This window comes from Halichoerus grypus, chromosome 1 (assembly GCF_964656455.1).
Source record: "Halichoerus grypus chromosome 1, mHalGry1.hap1.1, whole genome shotgun sequence".
Lineage (NCBI taxonomy): Eukaryota > Metazoa > Chordata > Mammalia > Carnivora > Phocidae > Halichoerus > Halichoerus grypus.
Genome location: NC_135712.1, coordinates 192,063,456 through 192,090,906, shown reverse-complemented (window position 1 = coordinate 192,090,906; position 27,451 = coordinate 192,063,456). Strand labels below are relative to the sequence as shown.

The 27,451-nt window shown below is 46.5% G+C and overlaps 2 protein-coding genes across 2 annotated transcripts in view; one reads left to right on the top strand and one right to left on the bottom strand.

Moving 5' to 3' along the window:
* ARHGEF3 (Rho guanine nucleotide exchange factor 3) overlaps positions 1 to 27,451 on the bottom strand; it is a 293,957-nt gene that overhangs the window by 263,487 nt on the left and 3,019 nt on the right. The gene's annotated exons all lie outside the window — the stretch shown is intronic.
* On the top strand, positions 25,688 to 26,419 carry SPATA12 (spermatogenesis associated 12). Its single transcript, XM_036113626.2, is given in 5 exon segments — positions 25,688 to 25,889; positions 25,892 to 25,995; positions 25,997 to 26,060; positions 26,063 to 26,169; positions 26,171 to 26,419. Coding segments are annotated over 5 exon segments (726 nt in total).

The following is a 27,451-nucleotide window of genomic DNA, read 5'->3' as shown; positions in this document are numbered from 1 at the left end:
GAAAGCCCAGAACCAGGTCAAACGACCCCACGCTGTTAGCAGTCAGGACAGCGGTTGTAGTTGGGGAGCAGAGGCTGAGGAGGGCACGATGGAGCTTCTGGGGTGCTTGCCAAGGGTCTGTTTCTTAATCTAGGTGCTGCTTACACAGGTGTGTTCAGTTTGCGACAATCTATCAAGCTACAGTTATGATCTGTGCCCTTTTCTGTGAGTACGTTATGCTTTCATAAGAAGCTTTAGGAATTTTGTAACAACAAATTGTATCTATTTAAAGTTTCCCCCCACTCCACCCAAGTTCTCAGTAATCCTCTCAACAGATAAGGATGCTGCAAGTTTGTTTTCTATACATCAACGTAGCCAAGTGAAATCCCCCAACTTTGCATCCTACAATTCCAGGTCAATAGTTATGAAAATACAATAAAAGCATTTATACTAAGGAGGAGGAGGAAGAGAAGCAGTAGCTTCTCTGCCTCTCTCATCCCATTTCCACTCCACAGGCACCTGTCATTTCACCTCTGGATGAAGTAGATCTCAGCTGGCCCCCTCACCACCCCCAACCCTGGCAATCACTGCCCACCCAACTGGTCTGGAATGTTCCCCCGACACCTGCCACATGGTCCTTGCCCCTCCTTTCACCCCTCTGACATGTCCACAGGGAGCCCCATCTCCTCCCAGGAGCTCCCCCAGCTCCTGTAGGACGTGCAATACAACCCACACCATTTGGACTTCCTTGCTACTGTCACATAGTAACCATTAGTAGTATTTAGTACTTTAGTCTAATCTCCCCTCCAAAGACTGCAAATGCAAGAACAGAAATCAGGTCTTGTACCTTCAATTCTTATTGATGTGAACTTCTTAAGCTAATTAAGAACTACTACTATCATTAACAGCCTTTGTTGAGCACCTGCTTCATATCACATTCAGTGCTCCTCATGCATTTCATTTCCTCTTCTCCCAGCCAGTGAAGTGGGTGCTATCATGATCCCCCTTTTGAATAGGAGGAAAGTGAGGCACAGAATGGCTAAAAAACATGCTGAGGGTCCCAAAGCTCATCACAGGAAGGATGGGATTTGAACCCATCCAAGCTGATTTCAGAGTCCATGCTTTTGACCCACATCCCACTCTGCTTCCCTATGTCCCACCCAAAAGCCAGAGTTGGGTGTTTTATTGGTGTTTAATACACACTGTGACATGCTTGATCACAAAAAATACACACCCACACACACACATACATTTTTAATATGTTATAAAACCTCTCACCAGTACACAAATAACAAATCAAGACTCTTCACCAAATAAGATCTTTTCAGTCTCAGATCTCAAGGAAGGACACGCCCTCTGGAGAGATTTGCAGAAGCTCTGCATAGTCCTTGCTCTGCATCATGCTTGGCATTCAGGGGGCTTTATAAACATTTATCAGTAAAAAAAACAGCCAGAATTTGTCCTACAGGCTTTTATCAGAATAGGGAGAGAGCTGGATACTTTTTTTTTTTTTTTTGCCTGCCAATCTCAGGGTCAAAGCCAACGTCAGAGTTGAAGGCTGATTGGACAACTCAGTCTGTGACCACAAAGTCCCAAGCCACCTGCCCCAGATGACCTCACCTCCTCGATGGCCAAGAATTGTGACCCAGAGGACTTGGCCAGTGCCAAGGCCACCACCCCAGAGGGCTGCTGAAGCCACTAAATGGAACCAGAGATAATGACACCAGCAGCCCTGCAGTCCCCGGAATAGCAGGTGATGGCTGGCTCAAGCCCAAGCACTCGCTCCCCTCAAGGTCCCCCCACGGTCAGGTACCAAGCAGTGCACCTGTGCCGTCCACTCACTCTCATCCTCTCACAGATCGGCTCCAGCGTCTATGTGGATACCGAAGAAAGGGCCTGTGCCCAGGAGCATGCAGACTATTGAGAAGACGTTATTTTTAAATGGCTTCCTCTGAGGAGGAACATGGGACCGGCTGACGGTTAAGGGGGGGCTTCAGTTATAGCTGTACCCCTAGCATTTTTACAAGAACAAAAAAAGTGTTTATGTATTTTGGAGGTTATTAAAATTGTTTCAAAGTTTTTTTTAATAAAAAAAAAAACCTTATCATTACAGTACGGTGTGAGACCACAGTAATAGAGAGATATAGAGTTACAAGGGGATCAGCACCTACATCAGCCTGAGGGAATCATGGAAGGCTTCTCCGAGGAGGCACTGCCTGGGCTGAGTTTTGAAGGAGGAATAAGAGCTTGCCAGGCCAACACTCCAGGGTTGCTCTGGGTGAAGGGCATGGTGTAAGTAATGGCAGGGAGGAAAAAGAGGTCACAAGAGTGAGAAGAGGGTAGAGGGAAGTAGGAGGAAGGCTGGAACACCACAGCACCTCTTCTCGGTGGGTTGTGCACGGCCAAGTTAGATGATGTAATCTCTGCTGAGGGTTCAGCCAAGAAGAGGCACTCATGAGTGGCTGGCATTGTTTACTGTTACTTGTACGTCTACTCCATTCTTCCTAGAGACCAGACTCTATGGACCTCATGGCGGGGGGGTGGTTGTTGGGGCAAGAATTTGGAAATGAGATCCCCACAACCACCCACTGAGAGACACTGTAAACTCAACCACTCGTGTGCCCTCGGGCTTTCCCAGAGCCCCCTAGTGCCCCGCTAGAGCTCCCTCCACACTCCTCCCTCATCCAAACCCCACCCACATGTGTGCACGTGTCTCCCCAGCTGCACTGGGTTTCCTGACACCCCAAGCATGAACACAGTGACAAGTATAAGAGTTGTTGAACAAATGAACAAATGAACTGCACTTCTCCACGCTAATGAAAGGTGACGCAGAATCAGGGCATCACAGATGCCATCACCACACAGCTGAAGAAATAATCATGGGGAGCCAGCCACCCCAGAATCACAGAAAAATGAGGTTCCAAGAGGCAAAACCCCCAGAGTACCCACCCAAGCCCTTACGTCACTCTATCAAAGAAAGATGTATCCCTAAGAGACCCAATGGTCTGCCATATCCCCAGACACCAAGTCAAGGTGCCCCAGCGATGAAGTGGATGCAACAGGCTGATGCCATTTTCATACCTGCTCCAACAAGTATTTTGAACTCCACTCTTGCCCTCTTGCCAGGCAGCCTCCGGGTTAGGCAGCTGGCTCTCCACGTGCCTTAATTACCTGGAGAGCAGAGGTGAGTGCGCCACAGCAGCAGGTAACAGTTCCCGTTCTCACTGCCTAGGTCCAGGCTGCGAGTGTGGGCATGGCAAGCTTGTTTGGGAGGCATGGACAGAAGATTAGGTCGGTCCTCAGGGCCTCATTACAAGCCTCCAGCCTCTCCAGTGTGAGATCACATCCCAGGGTCTAGAACGAGGGTTCAGTGGGGATACCACCGGTGGTCAAGTCCTGTCCAGGCTGCCCGTCCTTAGACCAAAGGGTATTCTGACTTCAACCAGGGCATCTCCTCTCCCATATGATTCTTATGCCGGAATAAGTTCTCATACTATAAAATAGTTCCAATGCAACAACAACAACAAAGTTTGGAAAAACCTCACTTCATAAGAAACCTCTACCACCTGCCTGCCTCTCTCTAGGTCTCTCCAATAATGTCTTTGGACACTTGGTACATTTCTGTTGATGGACAGAGAGCATGCTTATCCATTCACGGAGGACCAATGGCAGGAGGGATAAGGCACCCTGGTCAGAGCAGTCGGGGTCTCCCGTCCGTGCTTCTGGATAGAAGACGAACGCTGCCCCAGCAGAGGGCGGCCCAGGGGTCACCGTGGCCCTCACTGTCCTCCTCCTCCTCCCCACAGGCCACAGTGACAGTGGCCTTCCCATGTCCCAGGCACCCTGTGGAAGGCTTCAAATGCTCTGATTCCATTTCACCCTCTCAGCAATGTTGTTGCTTCTCACAGATAAGGAAACGGACACGCAGAGGAGCTTATGTGACTCACCCAGGGCTCCCAGAGCTAGTGAGTGGAAGGGAGCACCAGGGCACACGCACACTGTCCCTCCTCCCCCCAAACAGAAGACCAAAAGGGAGACAAGAGTCATAGAAAATGGTCCCAGAAGAGGCCTGGTGGCAATTTTCCCAGTTGGGGATAAAACTGGATTCCTTGCACAGGGGAAGATTTCCTGACCTGTTCCTTCGCCAACCAGGGCATTTGTTAAAATAAACTTCACAGAGCTGACCAACACATCACACTCACTAACTCAGCTGGAGGACGGTAGTCCGCTTTGCCTCATCATTCATCACCCGCAAGGACAAATGCCCAAGTACAGCACACCGCGTGCTTCAGAACACCTGCAAGAAAGGTGAGCTCTCTTAAAAGCCCAACCGGAAATCATGTTTCATGAAATTGTATGTAGCTAGCCACTTGGAGACAATTTAAGATTCATGGGAATCTGTGGGGCTCTAATTTAGGGGAGGAGATGAACAAGACCTATCAAGGACCTACTCTATACCCACATTAAGTCACAACAGATCCCCATGAGATGCACATTGGTATCCACATGTTACAGAGCAGGAAACGGACTCCAGCTTCAGCAGCTTGATCAAGCTCCAGCAGCTGGACTGCAACAGCAGGGACTGAGCAGCTGGGTCTGTCGGACTCCTGGGTCCAGGCCTCCAAACTTCCAGTATCCCAGAAGCTCTGGCACCTGAGTAAACACACAGCCCGACTCCCCTATGAAAAAACTCTCTGGCTAAATCTTAGCTCCATCTCTGCGCTCTGACCCCAAGTGTCAGCTGAGAAAGACCCTGCAAAGGGGAGGACCAATTGCAGCCTTCTGACCCTGCAGGGTAAATTCTGAAGTTGGTGGGAAAAATCCTGCAGAGTCCAAAATTTCCCTGGAAATCCCCTCAGGAAGGTGCCTTTGGGAGAGGGCCTCCACCTCCCTCAAGGAGCCCAGCACAGCCCAGAGCCAGAGTGGGTGGCTGTGTGTTCACATGCACTCCCAGGTCAAGTCTGTGGTTGGGACAGACTCACACATAGGGCTGCCCCACACTGGCTGGGGCACGCAGGATGTGGGGCCAGCTTGGGGGACCCTCCCGAACACACACTCACTTCAGTGGAACAGCAGGATCAAACATTTGTTTCTTTTTTCTAAGAGCTTCTAGTTTAGCTCACATTAAGTTAAACACAAGAGAGATATGATTCCATGATACCATAATTCTGCAATAACACGATCTTCCATTACTACTAGAACATAATTATAAACACATTCACGACATAGATAACCAATTGAAGCTTTGGGTAATTTGACCTTTGCCACTTAGCAGCTACGAGAGCTTAGAAAAGACTCCTGTGCCTCAGTTTCCCCAACTGTAAAACAGGGGTCGTAATGGTGTCTACCTCATGGGGCTCAGTGAAGTCAACGAAACAGTGCAAGTGAAGAGCCCAGCACAGAGCTTCACAAAGGTTAGTGTGCCCTCCCCACTTCATAAAAACCAAAAAGACAAGGGCGCCTGGGTGGCTCAGTCGGTTAAGCGACTGCCTTCGGCTCAGGTCATGATCCTGGAGTCCCGGGATCGAGTCCCACATCGGGCTCCCTGCTCGGCGGGGAGTCTGCTTCTCCCTCTGACCCTCCTCCCTCTCGTGCTCTCTGTCTCTCATTCTCTCTCTTGCAAATAAATAAATAAAATAAAATCTTTAAAAAAAAAAAAAAAAAAAAAAACCAAAAAGACAAGAAAGCAGAGGGGCTCAGGGAGAGGTTAACAGCTTTTCAGAGGTCCCATGGTGAGTAAGCTCCAGAGTCCACGTGACAGCCAGTGCTGCGGGTCTTGGGGAGCTGGGTGTATGAAAGGAGACCTGTATGGAATGAAGTGGCCCAGGGCAGCTAGGTCTAAGAGCCCAGGGGACAGAACCTGAAGCTTCAGGAGCTGGGATGCTGAGCAAACAGGAGGATGGAATGAAGAGGGGGAAAGCCCTTCCAGGGAATATAAAAATACCCGGGGAGGCACCATTCCAGACCCACCTGGAAGGCAAGACTCTACAGACACGGAGATGTCAGGAGGCAGTAAATCGCCACCTCAGTCAGAGTCACAGAGGAGACAGTGACTTGAGTGACGGTCACCCTGGATGAGCCTTGGAGCATTCCACTCCTCCTGCCAGCCCACCCAGCACCCTCCTCCCTGACCCCAAGGCTTTGCAAGATCCCCTCTAGGATTCCAGATCCCTCCCCTTCCCCTCCAAGAGGCACACACCCACAACCCACACAAGAGATGACAGCAAGGAATGAGCAATCTGGAGCTGGGCCAGCCAGGTCATATGTCCAGCACCGGCCTGGCTCTGCCTGCTGAACATTCACTCACTGCTCGGGCCGAGAATGAGCGAGGGAGGCCCCTCTGACACCGTAATGGGACCTCCCACACACAGCAGCCTTGCACAGGTCAAGAGTAAGACTGCACCTTCCGCAAAACCCTTCTGGAGATTTGCAGGCAGCAGGGAGAGTGGAGTGAAGGAGGACCCTTCCATTTGGTGATAATCATTCCCGTGTCCAGGGAGGAGAGGACAACGGAAAGGGGCCGACGCTTCCGGAGGCGAAGCCTGGCATTTGAGCCCTGCGCTCTGCTGGGGCCAGAACAGCTGTCCTCCATCACTCCCCTCCCAAGGGGCTAGCAGGGAGCATGAGACCACAGCTCAGAGCAAATCTGGAGGCAGAGGCCCCCACGTTGTTGGGACACCAGCCGTAATAAAGACACTTGCCCTTGTGTAAGTTTTGGTGGCAGCAGAGGGACCCTTGAATTCAAACCAGCAGAACATTTTAATTCCTACTAATTGTAGGAGGGGAGCAGCTACTGTCACTACCCAGAAACTCCACCTGGTGACCTGGCACCCAGAAAATCCACCGCGCCCAGCAGGGTAGGATGTGCCAGGGCATGTGGCTGAGGACAAGGGCCTTGCGTTTCCATGATAGAGTCTGAGGCTGTCAGAGCCAGGAGGACCCACAGTCCTCAGAACCCGCAGGTGTCTTGACTCAGCAAAGCACAGAATCATCCGTGCACAGAATCATGCTCCGCCCCAGCTCAGCCCTTCTGAATCAGTCACCAAGGCTGGGCCTGGGAATCTGCACTTTAAAGACCGCCCCCCCCCCCCCCCCCCCCCGGTGATGCTGAGGCAGCCGGCCCAGCACTGGGCTGCTCTGGAAACAGAATCAGTCCAGCCTGCTGGGTTTAACTGTCAGGTATCAGGGCCATCTCGTTGATGGTTCATCCATTCATGTGTCTGTTGACTCTAGGAGCATTTACCCAGCGTCACCAACAAGACACAGTTCCTGCCATTCAGGGAGCAGCTGGGTTCACCTGGGGAACTTCTCAGATATGCAGCTGTCCAGGCTCCACTCCCTGTGAGTTAGATTCTGAGGGACTCAAAGTCCAGTGGGAAAACCCAAGCCAGGCCTGACATGGAGAGGGATCTGGAAATTGATGGCCAGGCAGGCAGTTCTGACCGAGGAGCTAGGCTGTGCCTGGCTTCGTGGCACAAGGGAGGGAAGATCTTACCCAGCACCTGCTACATGCCAGCCCCCTGACTACTGTTAGCGCTGTGAATATTCACCACAGCCCTGCCGGAGGGCCATCTTAATCCCCATCACACAGATGACAGCACAAGGTTTGGGACAGGGGAAATGACCTGCCCGAGATCCTGGCGCCAGCAAGCCCGGGCTGGGATTTGAACCCCGAGAGCCAGAGCACTTGCTCTTTTCATTACCATTCTCTCCTCCTCCTGAGTCCCAGGCTCAGGGAAGAATGCCTCTGTCCACCCACACTGTGAATCCAGAGACCTGAGAGGTGGCCTTGACCCTTCTCTCTTCTTATGCCTTATGGACAATCAGGCCTGGCCCTTTGTCCTCTACCCCCTTCTCCTGAACTTGACCTCTAACACCACGAACCACCTCCATTATGTCCTGTGGTATTTAAAAAAGCCTAATCCGCTAGGTCACTTCCTGGCTTAATCCTCTGCAAGGCCTCCTCACAGGCCTGAAGATACAAATTTTCCTCCCAGGTTTGCTGCAGGGCCTTCCAGTGTATCCCCCACCCCACCCCATTCCCTTTCATTCTAGTTCCTTCAGCTCAGAGGCCTTTGGCCGACGTCCCAGAACACCAGAACTCAGTTGGGTCCCCAGCCTCCTCCAGAAAGACAAGGCCACAGAGCAGGGGCAGCTCTGTCCTGCCCATGGCTGAGCCCCTGCGGATGCAGTAGGGGTGTATGGCGGGGGTAGGGGGTGGCTGCTGACTGGCCATGGGACTCTGCAGCTGGCCTGAGGCCCAGGTATGGTGGTAGCAGAGAAGCCAGGGAATCAGGACTGGGCAGACTGGCCAGGGCGAGACCGGGAAGGGAAGGCTGTGAACACCACAGAAAGGAGCTAGGACATAAGCCTGGGGGCAGCCAAAGAGGCTCGTGGAAGCAGGGGAGTGATATGACCAAATTCGCATGCACACACTATTGGTAGAATTGTCATTTTCTCTCATCTCTTTGAAAGGCAACCTGCCCATAACCACCAAAATTTAAAATCTGCATTCCCACTGATCCAGTAATTCCAAGTCTATCATGGATACTCACTGTAGCATCCTTCTATATTAGCAAAAAAGAAACAGTGACCTAACCAGCCAACTGAAGAATAAACTATAGCAGGTAAGTCCACAATCCCTCTTCCCACCCTTGCAGCTGATGTGTTTCAGAATTCATAATGTTTGCATCTCAGAAAGGTAATATGAAGTGTGGACAGTGTGCTATGTAAAAAACCAGCAGGGTGAGGTGCAGCATCCATAGTCAAATATATAAATATTTCTGCAGCTGTGCATGTGACTATTTCTGCGCCATACTATAAATAGCCTCCTATTAATTCAGGTTAGGTTTGGTCATCAAATGAATTCGCACCAAACTTTTTTAAAGGCATGCAGTTTTTTGATGCTTATGCTGTCCCAACCAATCAGCCTGGAGGCCTGGAAATGAAGCATGTCCTTCCCCTGTCAGAAAGACACCTGTAAGAGCACCCCAGCACAGAGCCAGAGACCCCCAGAGCACACACCATGCCCTGGGGCCCCCAAGGTCCATTCAGCTCAGAGATCTGTCCCAGCATAGCCACCAGGCTGCCCCGGGCAATCGACATAACAGACCTTAATTTGTTGCTGAGGATCAGCCCAGGGTGTGGGTGCGGAGTGATAGGCCTGGGCAGACGGTGGCAGGTTCCACTTCCTCACTGGAGCATCTCCAACCTAGTCTGTAATACGAGCCACCACCACCGTTTCATCCTTGGCTTTGGGGAAAGCTAACCTATGGGCGGATTCCCTCCTCTTCCAGGTTGGGACATTACAGGGACTCTGAGGAGAGCACCAGATAGAGGCACCTCTCCCTCAAATAGCACCCCCTTCCCTCTCAAGCGCTGGTCTTTCCTGCCAGGTAAGGATCATGCCAGGGACCGGAGGTGGGTATTGCTCACGTGGCAGCGTGTAAGGGGGTGGTGGTGGGTGAGGACAAGGAAAGATACCCAGGAGGAGCAGCATCACAGGGGAACTCAGGCCTCCCTCCAGCCTGCCCTGGCCTCTGGCGGTGTTTCAGTTCCCCAGCCTTCCTCCATGGACTCTAGAAAAAGACTACCATGTATTTTTTTCCCCAACGTATACATCAATAAAATAGTTTGCAAACAAACAAAGAAACAAATAAAATAGTTTGCGACACACATAAACTACACACATCTTAAGTGTACAACTCAATAATGTTTTTAGATATTTATACTCCCGTGTCATCACCAACCAAATCAAAATATAAAACATTTCCAGCCACCTAGACGGTTTCCTCATGCCCCTCCGGGTTAATGCCCTACCCAAAGGCCCTTTATCATTGCAGGGTATATTCCGTTGCGTGGATATACAATTTGCTTACCCGTATGGCTGCTGATGGGCATTTGGATTATTTCCATGTTTTGGTAATTATGAATAAAGCTGCTATTGATCGTTCGTGTACAAGCCCTTGGGCATTCATATGCACTCGTATGCACACACCTAGGAGTACTGCAGCCCCGGGAGCCATATGTCTAGCTATGGTAGACACCGCCAGAATGGTTTTCCAAAGTGGCTGTAGCAGCTCCTTCCCCCACCAGCAGTATCTGAAGGTTCCAGCTCCTCCGTATCTTTAACTACACTTTCATTGTCGGTCTCTTTCATTTAGGCATTCTGGGTGGATACACAGTGGTATCTCACTGTGGTTAAATTCTTCTGGTGACTCCTGAGGTTAAGCACCTTTCCATATGTTTATTGGTCATTTGGAATCCTCTTTCGTGACGTGTTTGCTCAAGTCTTTTGTCTCTTTTATATTGTCTGTTTCTTATTGGCTGGGAGAAGTTCTTTATATATTCGAGAGAGGAATCTTTTGTGGGACGTATGTATTTCAAATATCTTCTCCCAGACTGCAGTTTGCTTCTTCCCTCTCTTAATAGTGTCTTTTGAGAAAGAGTTCTTAATTTTAATCAAGTCTAACTTATAAATTTCTTTCCTTTATGATCGTGCTTTTTGTCATCTTGTCTAAGAAATCTATGCCTAGCCTAATTTTCATTCTTCTCTAGTATTTTCTAGAAGCTCCACTGATTTGCCTCCCACATTTAGGTCCTCAACTCATCTCCGGTTATTTTTATATATATGGTATGAGGTAGCGGAGGGCTGGAATGTACTTTAAGTTCCGTCAGCTGTGACCACAAACCAGACACAAGAAGGACCAATATGTGGCTTCCCAGACACCCCTGGCCTTTACTGGATCCTGCAGAAGCATCTAATTCCACCTCACTGCCTATAGCCCAAGAGAATTCAGATATACACATCCCTATCGTTTGAGAGAATTTCTGGACACAAACCATATACAAAGCACTCTCAGCTCAGGGGAAGCTTCCACAAATTCCCACAGTCCATTCTGACAACTGTACATAGGTCAAAATCCTTCTAAAATGCAAAACGGTAAAAAATAAAATAAAATGCAAAACAGTTAAGTAGGAATATGCATAGAGACAATGTCAGATAGCACCTGGCTGTCAGATCTGCTGGGCGCCCGCTCTCTGCATCTACAGGCTGGAGGCTAGGGAGAACACAGGGTATGACCAGACGTAGCCCCTGTTATCACCATGCTCTCAGCCTGGGGAAGAGACCAAGAAAACATAGGGGAAGAGAAAGTAAACAGGGAGAAGCACTGAGGGGAGTTCTTCCTTGTAACATCTGAGCCAAGACCTATGTCTGCAAAGGAGCTGGCCCTGAGAAGAGAAGGAATAAGAGCATTCTGGATGGAAGGACTGGCATACTCAAGAGCTGAGAAAGAACAGAGATTGGGATCTTGCTAGAAGGCATGACAGGGAGTGGCAGAGTGTGTAGGTGAAGGTAAGAAAAAGTTTGGATTTTTTTCTAAGCAGAACTGGAATCCACTGGAGGATTCTGCTACATCTCAGCTATCCTCTTGAATATGCACCAAACAAGTTCTCTAAGAGGATGAAGGGCATTCAGTCTACTTTGAAACCCTTCTATCAGCCAGGCAAAGGCCCATAAAGACTGCTCTGAGCCTTGAATGTGCTGGTATACGCACGCACATGCACGTACACACACAGACACACACATACACACACCCACACCCGAGCCCCCTTGGTGATATCTCAAGCTGAGGACCCTCACTTCCTCCTCCAATCCTGGGTGGGACGGTGTCTACACTGCAGACTTTTGCCTCTCTGCTCATGATTTCTCAGCACTTATACCAGCTGTAATTGTTGTTGCATTCATGTGACGGTTTGATTAATATCTGTTTCCTGAATGAGACTGTCTATTGACTCCAAAAGGGCAGTGTGAGCTTGTCTTGGCCACCAAGGCTTCCCCAGCACCTAGCACATGGGCTCGCCCAAAATAAGTTCTCAATATTATATATTTTAACTTTTTTGAATGCCAAAGTTCAAACACATACAGAAGTAGAAAGAAATGTGCCCATCAAACAACTTCAATAATTAACTCATTCCTAATCTTCTTTCCTCTACACCCCTCCCAGTGAAGTAAACCCCAGCCATCATACCACTCAATGCACATATGGACGAATGAATGAATGCATGCCTTGTAGGCAAAGATCGAAGAGGGCTCACCGAAATGAGTCAGTTTCGCCACCAAGTTAGCAACTCTGATAAAATTTCAGGAGACGAGACTGAAACTATTGGCTAAAATGAATTTCCTTTTCTCCATATTTATCGCTTTCACTTTTCAGGGCTGTCCATTGCCACATTCATCAAGAAGTGACTGTAAAACAAGGAAGGTTATATCTTTCCCATAATCTCTGTCACATAAAAATCTTAAAAGAGCAAATTTCTTTCCATAAAACAAGGCATGACTTTTACACAGAGAAAAAAATAACACCTTGGAAAAAATAACACCTCCCCCTCAGGGCAATCTATATTACACCTATTTTATCTATTGTAACATTTATGGTAACTTGTTCCCAATGAGCCTGGTCTTCTCGAAGAGCCAATGCAGTGTTACAAACTCGGGACACAACTGTCATGACTTCACGTGATAGTCCCAGTCTAGCTCAATGAGTGGCACTCAGTACTGAGTGGGTGCTTCATGTCATCCACTTTTCTCTGTCCCAAAGGTACCCGCAAGAATGACCTGAAATGCTGGACTGCAATCATATCTAATGTCCTTTTTGTTGCAAAATATAGTACCTGTATTTTCTAACTTTTTTCATAAGCACAAGGAAAACTTATGAAAATTCTCTCTCTAGACTTTGACCTAGAGATAGCTCACATTTTGGAGTCTAACCTTCCATGAGCATGTGTGTGTGTGCACAAGTGTGCATGTGTGTATTGGCATGATTGCAAGTCCAGGCTCCTGAATCTCTGCCCTTTGCAGCCTGACAGGGGTAACCTTAGGCAAGGTGCTTCACCCCCGTAGCCCAATGCCTCTTCTGTAGCTGATGGGACGAGGCAGAGGCGTAAAGGAGACGAAGTGTGCAGAGCCGTGAACCAGGCGGGTACACAGCAAGTGCTCCATCAGTGTAGCTGCTGTGATTTGTGTTTCCAAAAAGGAGCTGCAAAACAACTCTGGAAACTTCTAGCTTCAGCTGGGTAGCCTTCCCGATGGCCTGCACGGGAAGTGGGTACACCTGCCTCCATTCCCAGCGGGGGGGGGAGCCGAATCAGGGAGTTGGAGGGGGGCGTGCACCCGGAGGAAGCTCAGGGCAGCGGGGGCCTCTGAGTCACAGCCCAGCCCCTCCCTGCCACATCCCTTTGTTCTCTGGGGGTTGAGCTGTGACTCACAAGGGCTCCAGTCCTGGCCTGGGCCCATCTGACCCGGGGACCGGACTGGCCTGCCCGCAGTCACTAAGAACGCTCCGTGTGCCCAGGCTGGCTGGGTGACCTGCTCCTGCCAAGCCGGACCCCAGCCTGCAGCACCAGATCTCAGAGGGACCCTCTGGGCTCTTGTGGGTAATTTACCCCTGCTCCACACCACCTCTTTTTAGTCTGTGGCTGTTTTTTTGTTGTGTGCTCCATTTTGATTTAACTTTAACCAATGAAGAAAAAGTCCAAGAGACTCACTGTGATATTCACACCCATTTCACACCCTCCACCTCCTCTGACACTTTTTGCTGTTATAGGAAAATACACATAACATAAAATTTACCACTCCAGCCATTTTTAAGTGTACAATCCAGTGACATGAAGTGCATTCACAATAACCATCACCTCTATCTGCCTCCAAAACTTTTTCATCATCCCAAGCAGAGGCTCTGTACCCACTAAACAATAGCTCCCCATTCTCCGCTCCCGTGGCCCTGGTAACCTTTGGTCTATTTTCTGTCTCCAAGAATCTGTCATTCGAGGAATCTCATATAAGTGGAATCATATAGTATCTGTTCTTTTGTGTCTGGCTTATTTCACTCAGCATGTTTTCAAAAGTCACCCCTATTGTAGCAGGTGTCAGAACTCCCTTTCTATGGCTAGTGATACTCCACTGTATGTAATTACCACATTCTGTCTATCCATTCATCTGCCAACAGACACTTGGGTGGTTTCCACTTTTTAGCTACCGTGAATAACGCTGCTATGAATATGGGTGTGCAAGTATCTGTTTGAGTCCTTCTCTCTAAACAGTTCCCCTAAGGTGGGGTGTGATTATTGTCATCCTCATTTTACAGACAAGGAAACTGAGGTTACCCCCGTCAGATGGTGGTGCCAGCATCTGAACCCAGATGACATTTTTACAGTGTTTCTCCAGTCATGACAAAGACATAGAGCTGTTCTGCCCACATGCATTTTCTGCCCTGAACAGTTCCTTCCTTAGGTCTGTAACATCTTTCCTTGTTCTGGCCTAAGATCCACTGAAAAAAGGAATGGGGGAGAAGCTCCACTGTTGAATTAGTCTAGACTCCCTCCTTGCAGTGAGAAATCCAACTCCATCTAGACTGGTGAAAAGGGGGATTTGTTGGAAGGATAGTGGAAAAGCTTAGTCAAGTGACTGGATCCAAAGATGACGTGCCCAAGCAACCCTTCCCTTGTGCTGTCACCACTCCAACTCTGGGGCCCTGTCCTTACTGCTCTGGACCCGGTTGCTTCTGAGTATCTTCTCTGTCACTTCTGAGCAAGTTAGGGTGAGCTGGGAGAAGCCCATGGCCTGGCCGGACTGGTCCTCTATGTGGCCCTAAACCAGTCACCATAGCTGGTGGTGGAGACCATGATGGGCCCAGCCTGGGCCATGGCCCCCACCCAGGCTCTGGAGAATGGAGACTCCTTCCAAAGGAGAGGGAGGAAGGCTTGGCAAATGCCCAACACAGACGCTCACTGTGGTGTAATCTACAATAGCAACAAATTGGAAGCTGCCCAATATACTGAACAAAACAAGGTTAAATAAATGAAGTTGCTACATCCACTCAGTGAAACATTATGTAGCTGTTTAACAAGTAATAATCATGAAGGTTACCTAGCAACTTAAAAAAACAGAAGTTCATACAGGAATGCCTGGTGGGAAAAGACAGGGGACACAGACACACACATACACCTACCTATATGAACAATTCACAGGTAAGAAAAAATACAAGCAAGACTTGTATCATAATAGAAGAATCATAAATGACTTTTTATCTCTATTTTCCCAGTTTTCATTTATTGGTTCAATAAATATTTACTGAGTGTCTACTTGGTGCCCGTGAGGTGCTGGGGAAATGGCAGAGAAGAAAACAGAAGAAAAAACCCTGTCCTTGTGGAATTTACATTCCAGTGAGGGAAGCAGACAAAAGCCAAGATGAATAAGCAAAATATCCCCTATGCTGGATAGTGATAGGAGTAAGGAGACAAAATAAATCAAGGAAGGGAGAGAGGGGTATTGGGGAGAGTGCTAATAGTTTAGACATGATAGTTAGGGAAGGCAATATCTGAGTAAAGGCTGAAGGAAGTGAAGGACCAAATTATGTCAACGTCAGGAGAAGAGAAATCCCTGGCAGAGGGAACAGGAAGTGCAAAGGTCCTGGGGTATCCACTTAGAGGCGAGCATTGAGGCTAGTATGACCAGCTGGGGTAATGAGGGGAAGAGCAAACTAAGGAAGGAGTAATAGAAGAAACCTGGCCAGATCGTGGGGGTTCTATAGGCCACTGTGAGGACATTAGTTTCTGCTGTTAAGATGGGAGCCCTTCGAGGGTTTTGAGCAAAGGAATGGTAATCTGCCCACTAAAGGTCCCTCTAGCTGTGAATTGAGAACAAGCTGGAAGGAGGTAAGGACAGGGGCTGGGAGACCAGCAAAGAGATTGCCAGTCACTCAGGTGAGAGGGGAGGGTAGCTCGGACAATGGGTGAACAGTGGCCACGTTCTGGGTATATTCTGAAAGTACGCATGGTGGGATTTTCTGATAAGAGTGGGGATAAAAGATACAAGAGTCAAAGATGACACCCTAGGCTTTGGGTCTGAACAATCAGAAGGATGGAGGTGCTGTTAACTAGCAGGTGGTTAGAGGACCAGGAGAGTAAGGCGCCCTGGAAGTCAGGTAAAGAAAGAGCTTCAAGGAAGAGAAAATGGCCAACGGTGTCGAACACTGCTGGCTGCCAGGCTGGGTGGGGGTGGGGCCAGAGGCTCTGTCACTGGGATGAGCAACATGGCACTCAGCACAGACCTGGGCAAGAGGTGCTCCTGAGGGGAACCCAAACCTGGCTGGGAATCATGGGTTCCCAGGAGAGCAGGACAGCAACATTATTCCAGCCCAACTGTCCTTCAACGGATGAATGGATAAACAAAACGTGGTATATACACACCACGGAGTATTATTCAGCCTTAAAAAGGAAAGGAATAACGACACCTGCTGCAACATACATGAACCTTGAAGACATTATGCGGAACAAAATAAGCCAGCCCCACACACAAAATACAAATACTGCTTTATTTGTACTGATGCCACTTACACGAGGTATCCAGAGCCAGTAAATTCATAGAGACAGAAAGTAGAGTGCTGGTTACCAGGGGCTGGAGGGAGGGAGGAACCGAGCATTGATGGGAACGGAGTTCATCACACAAGATGAAAAAGTTCCAGATGTTGTTGTGTAACAATGTGAATATGCTTAACACTTCTGAAGTGGATGCTTAAAAACGGTCATGATGGTAAGTTTTATGTTGTATGTATTTTATCACAATTTTTTTAACAGTGAGAGGGGAAGGGAGGCAAAGAAGTAGAGTCAGCAAGTCCAAACAATTCTTTCAAGAAGTTTTGCTCTAAACTGAAGAGAAATGGGGGCATAACTAGAGGGAGAAGTAGGGTGAACAGAAGGTTTTGGTTGTGGGTTGTTTTTTTTTTTTTAAGTTGGGAGAAATAACAGCATGTTTGTCTGCAGATGGGACTGATCCAGCAGGCAGTGTTCTCAAATGTTTAAATTACTTCCAAAATAAAAGCTATATTTTGGGGTGACGAAAATGTTTTGGAATTGGATAGTTGTCATGGCTGCACAACCTTGCAAATATACGAAAAACTACTAAGTCACACACTTTAAAAGAATCAGTTTTATGGTATGTGAACTATACCTTAATAAAAATCAGAGAGAATGAAAAAAATAACAAATTTAATATTGTCTGGATACCATGTACTTATAGACAACCTGAGTTCACACCCAAACAGCCCCAGAGAGGTCCTGCGGCCAGTGATCCGCAGGTCACTCGGTAGCTTGTGGCACAGGAGAAGGGAGCAAAGTCTTCCAAGCTTAGGCTGAGCTACAAATAGCTACATCAGCACACACAGCCCCTACAGAGAAAGCCACTCAACAAGCCCCCGCTGGCTGCATATCAACGGCTCTATTGACTTGGAGCCATGAACTCTCAGGTCTCTGGTCTAAGAGAGAAATGGAAGAAAAATCCATTCAACTCAAAGCAAGAAAATTTGCACCTGCCATCCCCTTCCACCTGCAAACCCATGCTGAGCTCCTCTAACTGCCTGGGAACCAGGGGCAGGCTTATTTGGCAATCAATCATGGGAGAGGGAGTTCTTTCTGAAATGTCCTCATATTTGTAACAATATCACACTTAAGCTTCCCACTGCCTTTTTCCTTTCTTCTGAACAACTCCAAACAGTATCTTACTCCCTGTTATGCTTAATTTTATGTGTTAACTTGTCTAGACCAAGTGCCCAGATATTTGGTCCAGCGTTATTCTAGAAGTTTTGGGAAGGTGCAGGTATTTTTTTTTTTTTTTGTATAACATTAACACTTAAATCAGTAGACTGTGAGTAAAACAAATTGCTTGTCATAATTTGGGTGGGCCTGATCTAATCAGTTGAAGGCCCTCATAAAACAAAGACGGAAATAAATAAAATCTTTAAAAAAAAAAAAAAAGGGGGCGCCTGGGTGGCTCAGTTGGTTAAGCGACTGCCTTCGGCTCAGGTCATGATCCGGAGTCCCGGGATCGAGTCCCGCATCGGGCTACCTGCTCAGCAGGGAGTCTGCTTCTCCCTCTCCCGCTCCCCCCTCTTGTGCTCTTTCTCTCTCTCACTCTCTCTCTCAAATAAATAAATAAAATCTTTAAAAAAAAAAAAAAAAACAAAGACGGACCTCCCTTAGCAAGAAGGAATTCTGCCAGGAGACTGCCTTTGGACTTGAACTGCCTTCCCTGCGTCTCTAGCCTGCCAGCCTATTCTGCAGATATTAAATTTGCCTAGCCTCCACCATCACATAGGGGGATCGCCACTTCCTTAAAATAAATATAAATCTCTCTCTCCCTCTCTTGCTCGGTATATGTGAAATATATATATATACACACACACACACACATGCTGTTGTATAATATATATATTATATAAGATATATCATTATACATTGTACACTTCATATATATATACACATTATACATCATTATATAATACTATGTAATATGTACTATATACTTTTATATATTACACAACCTGTTGTATTTGGTTTTGTTTCTCTGGAAATCCCTGACTAATACACCTCCACAACAACTGACTTTCCATTGGAAATTATCCCTTATTATCTGTACTTGCATGAAATTTCAAGTCATCAGATGATTAAGAAGATAAAAATAAAAAACCTACATGGGGCGCCTGGGTGGTGCAGTTGGTTGAGTGTCTGACTCTTGGTTTTAGCTCAGGTCATGATCTCAGGGTCACGGGATCAAGCCCCACGTTGGGCTCCTTGCTCAGCATGGAGTCCGCTTGGGACTCTCTCTCTCTCCCTCTCTCTCTGCCCCTCCCCACTCCCACCCTCAAAATAAATGAATAAATCTTTTAAAAAAATAAACACCCCACAAAATACAGCAACCGAGGAAGAATAACATCTATGTATTGATCAAAGCCATCATAGTGAATATAGGTGTTTTTAAATGCAACTTTAAGTCAAACAAGTGGTATTAATTTTGTATCTATTTTGTGGCTACCTTTTCAATATGTAACAACTCATTAGGATACTAATGAGCACCAGGTTGGCTCAGTTGGTAGAGTGTGTGACTCTTGATCTCAGGGTCATGAGTTCAAGCCCCACAATGGGTGTGGAGTCTACTTTAAAAATAAATAATTTTCTTTTTTAAAAGGATAGTAAATTATACCTTCTTCCCTAATTGTTACAGGAGACAGGTACATGACCTGGGTTCACACCATGAACTTGTCTTAGCCTTTCAGGGTTCATTCCCAGCTCACTACTCACTCACAGTGTGACCCTGGGCAAGTTACCTCTCTGTGCCTTTGTTTCCCCACCCAAAAATGGGGATAATAATACCCCCTCCCTGAGGTTTTTGAGAGGATTAAATGAAGTAGTACATGTAAACACACAGCAAACTGTCTAGCATAGTGTTTTTCAAACAGTAGGTTTTGCCCTATTCATGAAATAAATCTAGTGGGTCTCACAGCCATCATTTAAAAAAAAAAAGCATAAATTCACTAACATAGAAAAGAATGGTCAGAGGACATTAAACGTACATAAGGTAAGGGTTGTCTCACCAAACTTTCATTTTGGATACACACGTGCCTGCATGCACTCTTGCACTCACACACACAAACACACCAGCTGGTGGTCTAGATTTATTTCTTACAGTCAAACACAGGTAGGAAAGGCCAGACTCCACTGTATAAGAAGTGCTCTATAGCATTTGGTAGCATCATTATTATTATCTCATTCAGAAAGATAATAAAACTTTATTAGCATAATAAAACAGAGTTGCTCCCCCTCGTATCAGCTCTGCCACTCATTTACTGCAGTGCTGTTTAAGAGTCACTCCACCTCCCTAAATCACTTGCCAACTCTCTCTCCTCAAAGGCCTCGGCGGTCATTTAAATATTTTCTGACTCACAATGCTGGCCAAGAATTAGTGAGGCCCTGCCCAGCCCAGAACATATGAAATGTGAGTGATCTGTTGAGAAAACCACTTGAGTTTGCAAGACTGCACAGGGCTTTTGTAAAATTAAAGCCATGCTGGAGAGAAACCATCCCCAGCACCCCCATGGGAGATGTGTCATAGAAAGAGGTTACACAAGGGCAGCTAAGCTGCGTCTTCTGAGACTAGAACTTCAGCTCCGTGACATGCTTCCTGGTTCTGGGCCTGGGTTATATCATTGTGTTTTTCCCCTAACTTTCCATGTGCACATGCATGCACACACACCCCTCAATAAAGAATGGAAATAAAATCCCTATGAACTGCTTGATCTAACAGATTGGGTAAAGGGAACCTGCTAAACCACAGGAACTTGGGTTTTGACGATCTCAAAATAATTTCCATTGCATATCATTTTTTCCCCTCCAGAAACAATCTAGAAACTCTACCCAAATTAATACTTTTTTAAATTGCTTTTTTTGGAACAACAGTGATAAACAGCTCCAATCTCTCACACACAGTAGCACCATTTTGTTTAAAATGGAGCCCGTCACCCCAGCGGAGAGCACACTGAGGTGGAGTGGATTTGCATTTCCCAGTGTAGTTCCCTGGGTTGTTCCTTCAGTTTGGAAAACCAGATTCCTGTTGACACACATGTAGGTGCTTCACTTCTTTATTTCTTCTTCTCTAAGACTACAATTGTGGACTTGTGCCAAAGCATGACATCTGGAATGCATAAGTGCAGGGAGAGGTGTAAACTAATCTTCTAATATGCAATAGCATTCCTTTCTTATTTTTATTCCATTCTTTAAACCATGATGCCTGTTTGGGGGAAGGAGGCCAAAATTGCTTTAGCAGCAGCACCTTTTCCTTAAATGAAATCCCACCTCTGCTCAGTAAATAAAACAAGTTAAAATGCAGCCTCAAAAAAAAAAAAAAAAAAAAATGCAGCCTCATCCAATACCCTCCACCATTCCCTGGTGCCTCCATGGCTCTGGGGGGCCCCAATTCTCACCACGTTTCTCAAGCATGGAGGCAGGGAAGTATGGGAGGATCTCTAGGGTTCACCATCACGCCCTCAGATAAACAGAAACCAGGTCTGCCATAATGCTCAGTCCATGCCAGAGGCACTCCCATTTCACACATTCAGGAGTTAAATGTTTTATCCAAGGTCTCTGGACTTAGATTACATTACACTATACTTGTCACTTTCTTCAACAAAGAAAAAAGATGCTGATGTCCCTGGGTTTTTGTCTTTGCACCTTGAAAGATGGAATGCTGAGGGTCAGTCAACCAATGAACAAATGATGCATTGGGACCTGGACTTAATATTGTTAAGCTAGCAAAACTCCCCACTGACCTTCCAACTCAACACAGCCCATATTAAAATCTCAGCTACCTTTTTCGCAAAAAATTGACAAGCTGACCCTAAAACTCATATGGGGACCCAAAAAGCCAAAATAATCATGAAAAAGGACAAAGTTAGAAGACTCACACTTCTCGATTTCAAAAGTTACCACAAAGCTACAGTAATCAAGACAGGAGTATGGCATAAAGATAGACATATAGACCAATGCAATAGAATTAAGAGGAAGGACTAAGCATGCACATTATGGCTAGTTGATTTTCAACAAGGCTGTCAAGAGAATTCAATGGGAAGAATAGTCTTTTCAACAAATAGAACTGGGACAACAGAATATCCACGTGCAAAAGAATGAGTTTGTACCTCTACCTCACACCACATATAAAAATTAACCCAAAATGGATCAAAGGCCTAAATTCAAGGACTAAAAACTATAAAACTCTTAGAAGAAAATTAAGGCATAAATCTTCATGAGCTTGGATTAGGCAAACATGTCTTAAGTATGACACCAAAAGCACAAGCAACATAAGAAAAATAGATAAATCAGACTTCATCACACTTAAATCCTGGGCTTCAAAGAATACAACCAAGATAATGAAGAGACAACCCATAGAATAGGAGGAAATATTTGAAAATCACATATCTGATAAGGGACTGAATCTAGAATATACAATTATAAATCAATAATAAAAACAGAACCCGGGGCGCCTGGGTGGCCCAGATGGTTAAGCATCTGCTTTCGGCTCAAGTCATGATCCTAGGGTCCTGGGATCAAGCCCCACATCGGGCTCCTGGCTCAGCAGGGAGCCTGCTTATCCCTCTCCCTCTGCCTCTCCCCCTCCTCATGCTCTCTCTCTCTCTCTGTATCTCTGTGTCTCAAATGAATAAATAAAATCTTAAAAAAAAAAAAAAAGAAAAAAAGAACCCAAGTTTTTAAAAATTGGCAAAAGATCTGAAAAGACATGTCTCCAAAGAAGATATACAAATGGCCAACAAGCACATGAAAAGATATTCAACCAACACAATATTAAAGAAGAACAAGTTGGAGGACTGCCGCTACCAGACTTCAAGACTTATTAAAAGCTACAATAATCAAGACAGTGTGGTATTAGCAAAATAATCGACAAACAGATCAATGGAAAAAACAGAGAGCCCAGAAATGGACCCCCGTATATGTAGTCAACTGATCTCTGACAAAGGAGCAAAGGCAAAACAATGGAGCAAAGATAATCTTTTCAACAAATGGGCTCGAACAACTGGATATCCACATGCAAAATAATGAATCTAAACACAGACCTGACATTCTTCACAAAAATTAACTTAAAATGGATCAGAGACCTAAATATAAAATGCAAAACTATAAAACCCCCAGAAGATAACATAGGGAAAAATCTAGGGTATGGTGATGCCCTTTTTAGATATAACACCAAAAACACAATCTATGAAAGAAATAATTGATAAGCTGGACTTCACTAAAATTGAAAACTTCTGCTCTGCAATAGATAATTCCAAGAGAATTAGAAGACAAACCACAGACTAGAAAAAATATTTGCAAAAGATACATCTGATAAAGAACTGTTATCCAAAACATACAAAGAGCTCTTAAAACTCAACAATAGGAAAACAAACAACCTGAATTGGAAATGGGCCAAAGACCTTAACAGACACCTCACCAGAGAAGATACATAGATGACAAGTAAACATATGAAAAGATTCTCCACATCATATGTCATCAGGGAAATGCAAATTAAAGCAACAGAATACCACCCCATGCCTATTAGTATGGCCAAAGTCCACAACACTGACAATACCAAATGCTGGAAAAGGATGTAAAGTAAAAGAAACTCTCTCATTTGCTGCCGGTGGGAATGCAAAATGGTACAGTCACTTTGGAAGACAGTTTGGTGGGTTTCTTACAAAACTAAACATACTCTTACCACACAATCCAGCAATCACACTCCTTGGTATTTACCCTAAGTAGTTGAAAACTTATGTCCACACAAAAACCTGCACGTGGATGTTTATAGCAGCTTTATTCATAACCGCCAAAACTTAGAAGCAACCAAAATGTTCTTTAGTAGGTGAATGGATAAACTGTGGTACATCCAGACAATGAAATACTACTCAGAACTAAAAAGAAATGAGCTATCAAGCTATGAAAAGACACAGAGGAACTTCAAATGCATGTTACTAAGTGAAAGAAACTAATTGCTATGTACCGTATGATCCTAACTATATGACATTCTGGAAAAGGCAAAACTATGGAGACAGTAAAAAGATCAGTGGTTGTGGGGGGCAGGAGGGTGGAGATGAATAGGTAGAGCACAGAGGATTCTTAGGGCAGTGAAAATACTCTGTATGATATTATCATTGTGCGTATAACTATCATTATACATTTGTTCAAACCCACTGAAGGCACAACACCAAGAGTGAACCCTTAGGCAAACTATGGGCCTCAGATGATCATGATGTGTCCATGTAGGTTCATCCTTGGTACCAAATATACCATTCTGGTGAGTGATGCTGATAATGGGGGAGGCTGTGCATGTGTGGGAGCCGGAAATATAAAGGGAATCTCTGTACTTTCCTCTCAATTTCATTATTAAAAGAAAAACTAAAACTAAAACTGCACTAAAAAAAATTAAGTTAAAAAAAATGATGTTTAACACCACTAGCCATAGGGAAATGAAAATCAAAACCATGATGAGATACCACTTCACATGCACTAGAATGGCAATAATAAAAAAAAGATGGGCAGTAACAAGCGTTGGTGAGGATATGGAGTCATCAAAACCCTCAAACACTACTGGTGGGATTGCAAAATGGCGCTGCCACTTTGGAAAACAGTGTGGCAGTTCTCCAAAATGTTAAACATAGAGTCACCATATGACCTGCAATCCCACTGCAGGTATATACCCGAGAGAACTGAAAATACACGCCCACACAAACTTGTACTCTCCTCCCTTGGGGGAGGTGAGGATGTAAAAAGAGGGGAGATGCATATAGACAGAGAAAGCACTCTTGGACATATGGCTAAATGATGAAAAATTCATTGGAGAACAATACATATAAAATGAGCCCATTAGAGGTGCCTGGGTGGCTCAGTTGGCTGGGCGTCTTGACTCTTGGTTTTGGCTTAGGTCATGATCTCAGGGTCATGAGATCAAGCCCCATATGGTGCTCCACATTCAGTGCAGAGTCTGCTGGAGATTATCTCCCTCTCCCTCTCCCTCCCCCCACCCCTCCTCTCTCTCACTCTCTCTCTCTCTCTCTAAAATAAACAAATAAAATCTTTTTAAAAATTTTAAAAATGAGCCCATTCTGTTGGTTTTTAAAGATATTCACAGGTACACACACGTGTACATCAAAACAGAAGAGAAATATACAGTCAACTGACCATAAGTGTTCTCTCTGGAAGCAAGCCAGGGATGCGGGAGGAGGAAGTTCATTTTTTACTCCACAATTTCTGATTTGTTTGCATTTGTGTACATGAAGAATATAACCAGGTTTCTTGTGCAAAGGAGCATTTCTTTTTCTAGGCAAAAGGGAAGGAAAGAGGGAAGAGGCCACTGGAGTTGGGGAGTATGGGAGGTTCTGCAAGGAGCGAAAGAGCATTCCAAGTAGTAGGAACAGCAGGTGCAAAGCTGCGAAGGTGGAAAAGCCTCTGGGGCATTTGGGGGGCTGTTGGGTTCAGCTGCATTGGAGGGTCCAGCAGGGGACCTGGGGTGGGGTGTGGGGAAGATGAACCAGAACAGTTCACTGAAGCAGCCAGGTTCTGAGGACCATGGGGACATGGAGGCCCCCACTGTAGTGGGAGAGGCCTAGGAGAGACCGTGGGACAGGAGGGTGGACCACGGTGGGCAAAGAGTCTCATGCCATTTCCCAGCTGGCATCTGTCTCACAATAAACTTGCCCTCAACTCCATTATCCAGCTTTGGCTCAGAAGACAATCGTCTCCAAAAAGCATAGCACCCGCCCCTGGTGAAATCTCCAAATCCGAATGAAGAACTCCCAGTGTGTTTGAGCAAACCCTTCTGAGCACAATACTGTGACAGTGTGACCTGTGTCCGTTTTAGATCACCAGATAATGACCATGGCCAGCCCTTCCTGCACAGGGGCTGTGACAGGGGTATGCTCTCTGTGCATTAATCTCCACAGCAAACCCATAAGGTCCAGTCAAGCACTGTCCCCATGCACAGATAGGGAAACTGAGGCTTGGAGAGGTTGGGCACTTTGCCCAAGGTCACTCCACTAGTAACTCAATGCTGGAGCTGAGACTGGAACACGGGAGCCCAACCAGCACTTCTACCCCCTCCAGACACATCAGTTTGCCTTAAAGCCAGCCACCGCACTGGATCACCACCCCAGCTTCCAGGAAAATATTAAGCTCAGGATGGAAGATGAATTCAGGGCTTGGGGTTCTAACCACAGGAGCAGCAAATCCCGACCCATAAAGTTATCATATGCTGGCTGGAAGTGGAGGTCGGGTGTCGGGACAAATAACTAACTTGGGCTGTTAAATAACTAGTTTGGTCTTGAGCTAGATGAGCCAGGCAAGGCACCAAACTGCCTGCTTTGTCCTTCAGCTCTGGCCAAGGTCCCCAGCCTCTCTTCTTGGAGCATTCGGTTTTGACCTGGGCCCCACGTCCAGCTCTGCCCTGACTCTCGGGTCCACCCTGGAAAAGCCAGGAGACACCCGGGGAAAGAAGGCAATGGCCTCCTCCCGCCTTGTTGTTCCGTGGCCACCAGCGACGCTGGAGCATCCACTTAACCCCCCAACAAATCCTCCCCGTGCCAGGGACTGAGGGGTTGGTGGGGGGCAGCCCCTGCCCTCCCAGAGCTCACATTCCACAGGGGCTGTGCACCAAAGCAAGGCCTGTCGGACATAGTTAAAAGCACCCGATTCTCTTGACATCACTGACTCAATCTTCTGGGAAGATCCCCCTCCCCTTGGCCTCCCCTGATACAACTGAACAGAGCTTCAGAAAGACACAGTTGGCAAGTTATTCACCACTTCCCACCTCACTTTTCTTGGTCAGAAAGATGGGGATACTGAGAGGACCTGTGCCATAGGACAGTTCTAGCTGATCCATGAGGATGCCAGTGCAGAGCCCAGTAGCACAAGGCGTAGCCATTCAGATCAACTGGCATCTACTGAGGGCTGCTACATCAGTTCCTTTTCCACAGAATACTCCATGCATGCGTACACACACGTACACACACACACACACAGAGCTATAACCAATGAGAATCTGGCATCATTTGAGAACTGGTAACTCTTCATCTGGACCTTTGCACATGCTGTTCCCTCTTCCTTCCATCCCACCCCACCTTCTAAATAGAAGTGACTTGTAGCCATCCCTTTCTTTTCTTAGATGTCACTTTTTCCAAGAAGCCTCCCTGTCATACCTCTTTTATGCTTTGTTAAGTAATGTCAAATGATCAACCAATCAACCACTCAACAGAGAGAATGGGAAGCATGCATCTCACGGCCCATGATCCTATACATTTTCATCACTTCATTTTTTTTCCATCAAAGCTTCACTAAGTAACTACTTTCCTCTAGGTGGTTTCCTCTAGGTGATGAGGTGCTTGTAACCAAATGACACAAAAGAGGAGGGGGCCCATGGCCAGGACACGTGAGGTGAAGCAAGTCTTACTATGTGTAGAGTTATACTTCCAGCAGTGCCCCGAGGCTCATACTCATTGCCCAGGTGGCAGTTTCAGGAAACATCATCACTCCAGGTCCCTCTGGAAAGGAAGGCATAAGCCTTCTGGTCAACCATGAGAGCACACAGTGCCAAGAGCTTACACCAGCCACGTGCTAGGATCTGGGGAGCAGGTGAGGGAAGTTCTGCCCACACTGACTCACTTCCCCTCCTCCTTCCCCAGTGAGACAGACCATGTCCAGGGCTCAAAAGGAATTCAACCACAACCTTGGGGTCCACATGCACGGAACTATCTTCCCCCAGATATCCACATCCCTCATTCATCTAGGTTTCTGCTCGAATGCTGCTTCCACAGAGAAACCATCCCTGACCTAAACCAATGCTGCCTCCACTGCAGTCACTTGGGATCCCCTTCCCCAGCTTCAGCTTCTTTATTGCACTGACCACACTCTCTGATATCGTATTATAGATCTAGTTGTCGACTGTCCATCTCCGCCACTGGGATGTAAACACCAAGGGAGGAACACTGCTGGTCTTCTTGACTGCTCTGTGGCCAGCGTCAGAGCCCCCCCTCCAGAAGTGATTCTTGAATAAATGGAGTAACAGGGCTGAGCTAAGGGGCTAAGGCACATGTGGAGA